The 12,481-nt window shown below is 38.4% G+C and overlaps 2 protein-coding genes across 3 annotated transcripts in view; both read right to left on the reverse strand.

Moving 5' to 3' along the window:
- iqch (IQ motif containing H) overlaps nucleotides 1-12,481 on the reverse strand; it is a 63,710-nt gene that overhangs the window by 30,568 nt on the left and 20,661 nt on the right. The window contains exons 19-22 of one of the 2 annotated variants that reach the window (XM_056387878.1): nucleotides 12,298-12,359; nucleotides 11,726-11,834; nucleotides 10,581-11,495; nucleotides 10,074-10,148 (exon numbers count right to left, since the gene is read on the reverse strand). In XM_056387878.1, the coding sequence (XP_056243853.1) occupies nucleotides 11,415-11,495; nucleotides 11,726-11,834; nucleotides 12,298-12,359 (252 nt within the window). In that variant the 3' untranslated portion in view covers nucleotides 10,074-10,148; nucleotides 10,581-11,414. Of the gene's footprint in view, nucleotides 1-10,073; nucleotides 10,149-10,580; nucleotides 11,499-11,725; nucleotides 11,835-12,297; nucleotides 12,360-12,481 lie in introns of both variants that reach the window. The other variant, XM_056387877.1, reaches the window with a different exon arrangement.
- On the reverse strand, nucleotides 8,853-9,977 carry c10h15orf61 (chromosome 10 C15orf61 homolog). Its single transcript, XM_056387879.1, has 2 exons — nucleotides 9,255-9,977; nucleotides 8,853-9,153 (listed from the first exon to the last, which is right to left on the reverse strand). Exons 1-2 carry the CDS (start codon nucleotides 9,595-9,597, stop codon nucleotides 9,026-9,028), a joined length of 471 nt encoding a protein of 156 aa, XP_056243854.1. The 5' UTR covers nucleotides 9,598-9,977; the 3' UTR covers nucleotides 8,853-9,025.

Consider the following 12,481-nt stretch of genomic DNA (forward strand, 5'->3'; position numbering starts at 1 on the left):
GACTTCTTTAATGTATATATATTAATAAACTCAAACTTCTGTTTTCTCGTGCATATGTTTTACATATTTTCGAGTTTGTCGAGCTGCTACCAAAGTGTAATGTAGTCTTAAGCTCACAACATCGAATGCATGATTGACTGGACATTAAAGTGAAAAACAAAGCAAAACAAATAAAAACTGCTGAGCTGTAACACTAAACTAAAAAACTGAAAAAATGTTCAGTACACTGTTTTGTGAGAGGAACTGACTTCAGGCTTGAGTGGAGTCATTTGAGCCCATGAAACAGTTTCTTAGCTAAAAATAATAATTTTTCTAAGAGCAGTGTGATAAATCATACAACACAAATCTCATTGGTTTAAACATATTGTGCTGCAAAGTGTTTGGGAAAGTGATCTTAGCTACATTTTACAAGGTGTACTCATTTCAGAAAAACACCAGCAAATTACTCTGACTGTTAAGGGCCTGACAGTTTTGATTGATTGTTGTGCAGACACTGTGTTGATTGTTGCCTGTTGTGCCATTCCTGTGGCTCCCAGCAGCCACTGCTTTCATCTCACCCGGGCTAAACTCTTCCAACCAGTGATGAGTAATTACTAAGTTCATTAGCCACGCTAGTGGCCTAGAGATTTATTAAAACAAGATTTGCCATCAACCCTCTCCACTGCTTTTGAATATCTTAACTGTCTTCATTTGGCACTTAAATGTGCAATTATTACCTTCTCTGTTAAGGACTTTACAGGTGAATCAGCCAAAATAACAAATTTGGCAAAATGGGCTCACAGTTAAGGTTAAATTGAAAATATTACAATACAAGTACCAAATAAACTGTAAACTCTTTGGAAACTAGTTTTCATGCTTGTTGATTGTGCGTCCCTGTGAAACATGAGCTGGCATTCAAATGTTCTGGTCAGCTCAGGATCTGATTGTAATATACAGTATATATATTTATATACTGTGATATAAATGTTATTATATTGTCTCAGGTAATTTACCCCCAGTTGTAACATGGACCTACTGATAATTTGTAGGGCTGCAACAAAATATTACTTTTGTAATTGATTAATCTGTTGAACTGTTTGTTACCTCTGACGAGGAGGTGATGTTTACATCTATGTCTGTTTGTTTGTTTTTTATCAGCAGGATTATGCAAAATGTACTGTACTGATTTGCACCAAATTTGGTGGAAGCATGAAGCATGGGCCGGGGAACAACCCATTCAATTTTGGTGTGGATCCATCTGAAGGGGCAGATCCAGGAAATTTTATTGGATTTTTTATCACATTACGAGTTAAAGCAATTCAATTTTTTTTGGTCAATTAGTCAGTAAATATTGATGTTAAAAAAATAGACATATTTATGGTGTTGAGATCTATGAGTTTGTACAATGTGGTGCAGATTCAGACAATCAGGATCTGATAGAATAAAATGCTGAATCCGCATTTAGAAACGCTTAGATCAGAATTTCATTCAACCTCCAACAAATAAAATTACACAAAAACAATTCATACAGCTGTACATCTGTATGAATTGTATATTGCCGACATCTCAGACTAATTTCTTGTTCCTAATATTTTTCTATTATAAATGTCTGTGTCTATTATACATGTATAGGATTGTTTGGCCTTGGCATGGGTATGCAATCATGTACTCTATGAAAAGTACAACAAAGAGTTAAGAAAACAACAAACTGAAGATTTGTGGTTTCTGTGACTTCAGAACACTTGTGGAAAACACAAAATAAAACTGAAGAGAACAATATGGTTGTCAGGATATTTGTTTTGACATAAAATAAGTAAAAACTTCATTTCAACCCTAATTTGACTCCAAGTTCAGGTTTCTTTCTCCCAAAAAGATGGGGGAGGGGCGTCCAGGATCCCACCATCAGCACCACCTCTTTTCAAACCATGCATACCAAAAAAGAAAAAGAAAAAACAACAAAACAGAAGATTTGCTGAATACTAGAATGACTGAAAAGCAAATAACATCCCAGTAAAGACAAAATCGTCAAAGAGCCACAAGCTATCTTAGTGCAATGTCCAAGTAATTTTTCTTTAATAGGAAAATTGTTACTTATTGATCTGCAGTTTGTAAAGCCTTCCAGCAATGCTCCAATCACCACAGCTGTCAAAACCATGGAAATACACTCTGTTCCTCTGCGATTTGATGGCACAGTGATTCCCATTACTGGCACATTTCCAATGTTAATTACCGTCAACATAACATCATCTCCTTCAAAAGAGTCTCGCACAGGCTACTAGTGTCCCACCAGAGGACAGCGGGGGGCAAGAGTGATAGGGCAAGTGTGGAGATATCGTGCTTTGCCTGTCTAGAGCTTGTGTTGAATCTGTGCACCACTGAGTCTGGCCATTAGGCAGCATGATGGGCTTTTCTTTTCCAGACCATTTCCCTTGGTCAAAATAGCATAAAAACACCATTTTGGTTCAATAGCAAAGACTTCAACTGAATAATCACAAGGGTGAAACTGTAACTATTACAGAGGCACCTCTGGGATAACCATACATAACAGGGGTGTCAAAAACACTGTAGGTTTTCTGGAGGGCAAAGTGTTTAAAGTGTACGCTGTTGGCTCTTGCTCCAACATCTGCTTTTAATTACTCAATTAGCGCAATCATTTAGTCTCCTTGACATTCATCCAAATGGCAAATCATAGCCGGAAGTTGTTCAGTTTAAACAGAGCGTTAAGAAGAGTCATGAAAAATGCATACACAATAATGTATATGGATACTTAACTAATTGAACCAATTAAAGGGAGGGAAGTGGTTTGAGTGAGAACAGCGTCGACATCGCCCTCCGGGAAGAAGCTTTTGACACCTCTGATCTACAGCCTCCCCTCTCCCTATTCACAGACCTGGGCCTGAGGTCATATTTCAGCAGACAAAAGGTTTTTGATTTCAGTCAAGCAGCAACAATGAACCGAAGATCTAAAAGCCTTTCAGATTGAAGGTGCATCAGATGAGCCTTTATAGTATTAAGTAATAGCATATCCAGATCCCTAAGAAGAATTACATGGTATTGAGAAAGCTGAATGTGTCCTCAGACATGGTAGAAAAACACTTGCAGGATTTCTTAATGTACACTGAGTTAAATATCTGCCTTCATCTCTATGGGATCTGATTGCTACCATTGTGGTGAGATCCCAAAACTCATTACTTTGATTAAAGTATAAACTTCTGTTTGTTAGTACATCCAGGACTTTTGTTTGTGCTTTAAGTAACAAAAAGCGACCTCTCTGAGATGTGAGTATTTGGATATTTCAGCAGAAACATACCAACAGATCAACCTCAGGGTTAAATGAATATCTGCTCGGTTTAAGACGAGCTAGCCTTCCTCCCTCCAAAGTTAAACCAATGCAATCCCCCCACCACAAAAAAGAATGATTGTACCCCTGCGGTGGTGATTTCCTGCATGCTATGGATGCATAAATAAACATAGGCATAAATACACAGAGGACACTGACTGAGACTAGCTGGCCAAGTGGGGCAGCTGTTATTAAAAGGGCTATTTATCACTGTCACCCCTCTCAGGTTCCATCCCTCTCTGCCCTCCAGCGATGTCACTAGGCCGCACAGGAACAATGTGGCTCATCCAACCAAACCTACCCCTCTACCATATATACACAAACACATGCAAACACACACATGGTCACAGATACATGTACACAAACTTAATATGTACAGCTTTACCAGCGTGCATATGTATGTTTGCATGCAGAAACTGGAATTGACTCTTCCTTTGATGACTTGGCTGAAACAAACACAAAAACAAGAAGCTCGCTTCTTTCGATTTCTGTCAAATATCTACAACACAGCTACACTGCACACACCGTTCATTTTCTGCTCTGTTACTTTATTGATTGTGGCCACAATTATCCACTTTTCTGAAACACTGCATTAAGTGAATTCCCCCTTTGTTGGACAATAAGTACAGAAGGTTGGCTAAGTCATGCTATTCCTCAGCCTAAGGGGACAGACTACTTCTCCTGTACCCTCATCATCATTAGCAAGCCCAGATAAAAACACACCTCAATTAGTCCACCTCTACTGGGGGAGGCATGTCAAGTAAGGCAGTCGCTTCCAAATGACCTGTGCCATAACTTCACTTACAGCAGGTAATGACATGTCCAAACAGAAGGCCAAAGATTACATTATCGAACACTCACCCACTGGTTAATGGATTCAGCATTCGAAGAGAGCCTTTAATTAAATTAAACCCCTAAATTTTCAGTCGGTGGCTTGTAGTAAAAGTTGGAAAATACAATGTATACAAAAGTCTCTCAGGTAGACTTGGACATAGATATGCAGTGAGCGAGGGGGGTTAGGGGGGATGTTCTACAAGCATTTTACTTTCACATTGGCTAAAATGCATAATAATAATGATTAAGTTACATTAGAAAATAGATTGCGTTTTCAAATGTCCTGTTTTGTCCCACCAAACGTTCAAAAACCAAAAGGTATTCTATGATGATGCTGTTTGAGGAGCTGGAACCAGAGGGGTTGTCGTGTCTTTTTACTATTTCTTGATAAATGGCTGAAATGATGAATCAATTTTAACATATATGCCAATATTGATTAACATATATTTGGGATTTCTCCAACCAGCTTTTGAATTCAGAACCTCCTTTTCTTTCATCCAAATACAAGCAGTCTTCACCATCTGTAAACCCCTTCACACACAGCAATCCAGTCACAATTAATGAAGTGCTTACTTAACCAATTTAAATCCTTAATTCCGATTAATTCAACATAATAGCCACCCTCTCTGCCTGAATGAACAACACTCTGGCAGAAACCTACAGATCTCTGCAGGCCAGAAAGAGTCAACCCAGCAAATTCCATATTCTTTGATAAATATGTAACAGTATGTATATCACTGTTAAAATGCATAACCCTCGTGTAAGACCCCTATCAAGTCTGCTTTACACCTGTATTACATTTCCCCCTCAATCAGCAGCTTTTCTGAGACACCGGCCTCCCACGAGGAGCAGAAACCATTACAAGGGTCTGCAGCTCATTTGCAGAAAGATTGGAGATCACACTGCATCAAAAAGTATGTGAGGCATTTCTGAGAACAAAATTGATTTATTCCATTTCTGTGTTTGTATGCAGCATCAGTATTAGTGTATTTAATGTAAATCTCCAGTCTAGTATTGAGTTGCTGTGTAGGCAGCTGCTTATTGTGCAAGTATGAAGCAAGGAAATCAAATAACACAAGGGGCCTGTTCTGGTGCAAAATTTGGGTACATGCAGTATTTCTTTATATATAAGATATTTTGCCATACAGTATATGCGATGTAACCAATTATATCAATCAAACAAAACCATGCATTATGCCCCCTTTCGGATCCACTGATGCTGCTTGTTTAAGCTGGAAAGACATTAGGCAGTTCTTTGGTGAAAGAAAAGGCATAAACAAATAAATAAATGTTTCTGAGTATTTCAATTTTGACTTAGGAAAAACAGATCAAGCAGTGCCTGTGGCTAGAGGAGCCTGACTGCATGCTGGTGGGGGGTAAAAGACAGCCTGGGGGGTGTGGAGGGCGTCTGTTTTTTAATGAGCTGAAACTTTAAATACTGCATAATATATAATAAAAATGGATAGTTCATTTAACTCTCCCGATAAGTCGTGGAAAAACTATTAAAATCCATTACTCTCTTAATGTCAACAGAGTAAGCATTAAGTATGAATGAAGTGAACTTGATACCACATCATCAACGAGAAAGAAAAACAAAGCAATAATCAACTTGAACTGGAATAAAAAAGGGATGTGGGCATGAAGTTAAGTGCACAAGCTTAAGGGCGTCAACTAAACACAGAATAAGCATTGACAATGAAATATTCAACTATATAAATTTAGATCTACTCTGAGAATACAAAATTAGCATTTTTAACACGCTTTTAATGTGAAGTAAAGTATAAGAGACCTTGTCGAAATTGTCCAGCATTTTTACTCATTGCAACTTAGTCCTAATGTGAGTTGGGAGTGGTCTTGCCAGAAGAGATGACTGACAGACATTTCAGCCACCCACTGACAGCAGCTTTGGCAACATGATTGGCACAGCAGGCATACTCTTTCAATACTTCCCCTCCCCCTACATATATACAAGATGTCACTAAGATAAAGAAGGAAAAGGGGATGTAAAGAAATGAGTTACAATGCCCCTTGTCATCCCTTGGGTGAAGAAAAATACCCTAATAGATTCTTAATGGCCTCAGAACGTTATCTCCCACCAAAAGAAAAATATTTCAAGTGTCATTGACAAGAGGTCAGCAATTATCAACTACTGACAACATCTTCTAGCAATTACAAAACAAAATGTTTGATGCACCTCACACTGCTTCTTTAACTTATTTGAGTATTTGTTGAGTATTACTCTTTCGGAGCTGATCAAAGTGTGCATATGTCTGCAGCTGGAGATGTTTCTATATTCGAAAAGTAATGAGCTACATGTTTCAGATGTCACATTATAATAAAAAAAAAAAAAAGCCATTTCACAAAGATGGCTGTGACAATGTTGACATTGCTGACACCTTTGCATTAAGATGTAATTCCAGCGTGATCCTTAAAGTGATCTGACTGATAGCTCTCGTACCCCCGCTGCTCGCGGAGCAAGCACAGAGACGGCGCTGGTGGCCGATCCAGAGGCTTAATAACGATAACCTCACCAGCATTAGCTGCAGGGGTTGTTCACACAATAATTGTTTCTGCCAAGCCATATATCTATATGACAGAGAAAAAACTGGTGTGACTTTCCTGCTTAATAATTGATTTAACAATAGTCTGCATCGATTGTTTCAAGGATATCAACATGGTTTATACTATGTATACTAAGAAACTGAGAACTTATTAGCTAATTAGAAGATAATTACAAGTCTCTGCAAGTTGATTAGCAATTTCACTGTTGAACATTAACAATTTACAGCAACACTACACTCAATTTCAGCACTTGTTTTGCTTTACTTACCTAAATTCTTAACAGTACAAGTATTTAAAGATTTCACCTTGACAAAACTTATTACCAGCTTCAGCATGCAATTAAACTCGACAAACAGGCATTAATTCTTTGTTCATTACCACGTTAAATGTGTTGGGTAATTTACACCCTTCAATACAGGACTAGACTATCACACCTATTAAAAGGCATCAATCTCACATCAAATGCAGATATATTTAGGTGATTTACAGAAGTTCATTGCCGCCCAGATAACCCTAGACCTGCACTGGTGGTGACAGAGGTTTGATGTGTAATGCTAAGCCTTTGCCCGGGCTGAAGGGGTGCCCTCCCCTGCAGTTTAGAGTGCCTCAAAGGTGAAGCCCTGAAAACAAATACAATGTACTCGCCCGCTCCACAGTTTAGATTTCACTGATTCGCATCATCCTGTAATAGCCACACACAAAGCTGCAGTCAGCTGCAACCCCATGCAATTGTGTCTGGCTGTACGGTGGTATCAATGCATCTCGTGGGTCAAAGGGTCAATGAGTAATTAAGACATGGTTGCCTGAGCATTCCCCATGCACACTTTCAGTCCTGATGAAAGGTTGGAAATGAAAGGAGGAGGATTTAAGTGCAGCCTGATACCATGGATCAGATTTCCATAAGTGTGTCTAAATGTTCCTTGTTCAAAGCAATTAGTATGATTACGAGATAGTTTGGTGTCATCACGCTGTTTAAGGGGATTTTGCGCATGAATTCTGCATGAGGTTTAGAAATTTTGCAGACACGCCAAAGGTTACATTGATTACAATAAAAACATATGTAAGACTGTTCTTTTTGAAGGGCTGTGCAAATTACTGTACATGCAGGGACCTTTAATATATGTTAAATATCTGAATTGGGAATTAGAGACATATTGGGGGGGGGGGGTGAAGTGATGATGATAATGTAAGTGTTAAGCCTACAAATATCCCATCTCCCATCTTAAGACTACAAGAACATTTAATAATTTTAGATAGTCTTTTATATTAAATTATCCATCCAAATCTAAATGTTCCTGCATAGGACGTGCAAATACGACTCATGAAGAAACTATACATCATGAACGGTATGTAGTCGGAGCTTTCAAGTGCAGAAAGGTCAAAAAGGTGCATTGATTTACATGTACAACAAGAAATTATTCGTTCAGTTTCATTGTTGCTAAGAACCAAGAGGCCAAGGCCAGAAAATTGAGGTCGCTGATAAATGCTATTAGTAGGAGATGCTGAGGGGTGAAGAAATCAATATAGCAGTTTGTCAACTCGTCTTTCGGAGGGAGCAGGACTCTGCAGCAGAGGTAAGTGTGCCCTGTCAGCAAAGCACATTACCAGAAATCAAAGGCCAGAGAAGGCCTGAAGGAAGGGATGCAGATGTCTCTATACAAAGGCCACACTTTTGTAATTAAAACCTATTTTATCAGACCTGTCTTGTCACTGTTTTTTCCTCTAACACTATTGACTATCTGTTGCATGGAGAGTGATCACTAATTTACCTTTAAGTAAATGAGCTGTGGTTATTTAGATTCCTGTAATTGTCACACAGAATGAAGCAAAAGACATAAATTATATATTATATTAAGCATTGGCATTGCAGGAAATAATGTCTGTTTTTCAAGAGTTGATCTTGACAATCTTAGGTTGAAGTGGCATAAAAACCAATGCAGTCACTCTGCATACTATTTTATATTTGTTTCAAAAATGAACTTACAATTAACTGTGTCAAAACACACATTTACTGCAGGCTGTAAATTCTTTGAGAAATCCAAAACTTTCCATTAAATTTTAATCGAAAGTTAGCTTTCTGAATAAACACTGCCAGTATTGTATGTCAGTGCAATAACAGGCATAAATGACTCCTCCATTGCAACTTTAAATCTTTAATAATTAAACACAAATGACCCTGTGCTGTCACACAATAGAAGCACTAGTGACACAGGATGGCACTTTTGTCAACAGAACATCACCTGGGGGACATGTTGTAAATACAGCAGCTACTTAGCTAATACTCTCTTGAAGACGCATTCAAAATAGTGTTTAATACTGTGCGCCTTCATCTTCTTTGTAGGCGAAATAGACTGTGACAGGTCCAACACTTGTCTGCACTGTTTCTGCAGCTCCCACAACCATCCAGCAACCAATGCCATAGGCCAAACAAGGGATGCCTGCAATACAAAGTACAGGGTGATTATGTAGTGTCTGCAGTGTTTAAAATTTAATTATAATCAGTATCTCATAGGAGTGAGTATTAAATGTATTTACTGACCTAGATTAATCACTTTTAGCATGGTGAAAAACTTGTCCTCAAAGTCCAGGTTCTGTGGAGGTGCTTTGGTGCAGTGATATTTTATAAAGGGGAAACAGCCTGTTCTCAATATTTGGTAGTTGGATCCCTGAACTCTCCAATTAAAGTTGGACAGCCCAAACTGGTCATTGTGGACCGAGCTGTAGCGGACACAGTATGAGGTCCAAGGCGGGAGTTTACGCTGCAGCAGATGACAGGTCAGCACCTCTGAGGCAGGTGGCCGCGAGCCAGTCCGGCCAAATGTGCTCGGAAACAGGGCGATCTTCAGAAAGATGCTGTGTATCTTCCTCAAAAACTCCTTCATGACTTGTGCACTAAAGCAGAGCGGTTCTTTGCTCCCTGTATTTTATCACCTGCTCTGCATGCAAATGCCTCTCCGGCAAGCCATAGATGAAATATACCGGAACCTTAAACCTGCTTATGTACAACACGCCATTAAAAGCAATGAAAAGAGGAGCACGACGCGGCACACTGGACAAATTACATTAACTAACGTGAGCTAAAGTTAGCAAACAGGACCGCCCTTCTTTGTGAGCTTAGCAAACATTTCTCAACACAAAGCTACACGTCCGGATACACATGTTGAATACACACGCACAATTCATCTTAACCAGCTAAGAGACCTGTGAAAGGAGCAGCTCTCCTCTGCAGCAGTTCGGTAGTGCTTCTCGCTCTGACCTGGTACTCCAGCTAAAGTCATCCGGTTGGAAACGCAGCGCTGCACACTTGTTCCTCCTTCAGCAGGAGTAACCACTACCACCAGCAACTATATGTACTCACCTGTTCACCGGCCGGATATTCTTCCTGTGTCTCGTGAAGACTGTTCCAACTGTAGTATACTCAGACCAGACCATCCTATAAAACCACAATAAGTACAAATTAGCTTCCATCGTTAAAATTTTTTAAGTTATTTACAAAAACTCACAAAAACATTCTCACAAAAACATGTTGCTGATACAAATATTCTTCGTTTTCACGTTGCTGTGTGAAAAATCCCTCTGGTTTTGTCATTATTTAAAGACACATTAGATAAACTCCTTTATCAGACACTAACTCAAATTACTACAAATAATCCCTCTTTCAAAACTTTTCTCATGCACAGAACGCAGCTGTAATAAGTGTGAACACCTCCTCAACACATCCTCCTTTAAGTAGAAAGTACTTAAGATGTGTAAATCACTGTCTTAAACATTTAGGTCAAATTGTGAATAAATGCAGAAACATATAAAATCAAAATCTATATACATACATGGCGATGCAAAATAACAAATAACATTAAGTAATCACCGTGAGAAATGTCTCATTCAGGTTCATGTCCCTCTCTGGATGTAGAGTTGCAGGAAGAATCAGTGAAGCTTTTAGTTTTCCAAGCCAACTCAACTCTGCAAACCTCATCTGACCCTTGAAGTAAAATGTTGCAAATGTTATACTGGATGTGTACATTTATTATAAAATATTCATATGCAATATTTGCAGTAGTGACTAATATGTGCTACTATTTGTAATGCAAGTAATCAGACAACAATAAAAAATCACAATGACTTTTCAACAGGCTAAAACTCTAAAAAGTTAGCATTTGACTGCATTTTCAACAAATAGACTACTGCATTTCCAAAAACATTTTATTTTACATTTCCCACTACAAGCTATATTAGAGTAGTAAAGAAATAAATATAGTCAACTTACAAAAGAAGTCCTTTGAAAATCAGATTATAGCCAGCATCAATCACTTTCCCAACTGACCAAAGTAAGGTATGGCCACGGGTTTACAGCGGCAATGTATTATGGAACTTCTCAGCATGTCTACTATCTATGTAGTATTTATCTACGCACAAAGTCAAGATACTCTGACCCATTCCCTTTTGGAATAGTGAATAGTTTACTGTATTTGTTTTCCAGTATTAAAGGACAGTTTATTCAGACTGTTGAAACTAGAAACGAGAAAAAAAGAAAAAGATTCTGACAATGCTTTTCAGGTATTTATTTGGCAATCTGTGTTTGCTCAACATTGATTTATCTCCAGGGTTCACATATTCACAGTGTATTGTGACATTAAAGCTGACAAAGACACGGTGACTTAACTTGGCAAGAACAAGGCAAGCTTATCGGTGAAGCAGCTGTCTAAGCAGCAGGTTTATCCTTCACCGCTCGCAGCTTGTTCTGAACAGTCATCTGCAGTACATCGTCTATGTCCTTGATCAGCTCCTCCAAAAAACAAAAAAAAAAAACAGGTGACTTTAAATAACTACTACTACTACTTTTAATACTACTACTCACAATTACTCCATGTGAGTACAATCTTTCATGCTATTATAATATATTTCTACAAATTAACTGGTTACACTTTCTTTAGAAAAGGCATTGCTGCTTCACTGGACATGCAAGTTTCATGATATAGATGAGGAGAGATCATTAAGTCATTAACATGGTACCTTGAAATTGGTTTCTCCTTGCATTTTAGAGGATGATATTTCCTGATGAATGACTGACAGATTCCGAGCAAAGGTCACCAGAGCTCCCTGGAGATCCTCAGAGACTGTTCTATTAACAACAGCCCAAACAAACGAGTTTACTAATGATCCCCATGTTGCCAGCTAAGAAACAATCACCTTGTTCATCTGATGGTGGTGGTTAAATGAAACTTTCAGCAGACAACATCTTCAGTCTTTAGGGGGATGAGCACAGCTTGATTTAACTGTTACAGCACTGTGTAAGCTAAAGGATTTGTGTGATAAATATGTTAAATAACCCTCTGCTTAACAACTTGCAGAGTTTGTAACAACATTTACAAAGACAGAGGTGGCATCGTAATCCTCTGAAAGAATTGTCTTTACTCTCAGTCCGGAGAAGTCTTTTATCCACCCAATCCTCTACTGTTTTCTCATGCGCTGGGTGTATTTGAACATAGAAAACAAACCTTAATGTGCTCAGAACTTTTTCTCCTGGAGATAAATTTCATCAATAAGCATATGTATATGAATTTGATGCAATACGAAATACTTACATCATTCCAATGTTGCATCGCTCATTGCTGTCGTAAAGAGCAAAGGTGGTGCCTTGCTTCCTCTGCAAATTAAGAGGCACAAACACACAGTCAAAAGAAGAATGCTCATCATCAAATAGTGTAAAAATAAATCAATGATTCAGTATACTGTTGCAAAAAAGAACAAGATTTAAGAATGACAAAA

This window comes from Seriola aureovittata, chromosome 10 (assembly GCF_021018895.1).
Source record: "Seriola aureovittata isolate HTS-2021-v1 ecotype China chromosome 10, ASM2101889v1, whole genome shotgun sequence".
Taxonomy (NCBI): domain Eukaryota; kingdom Metazoa; phylum Chordata; class Actinopteri; order Carangiformes; family Carangidae; genus Seriola; species Seriola aureovittata.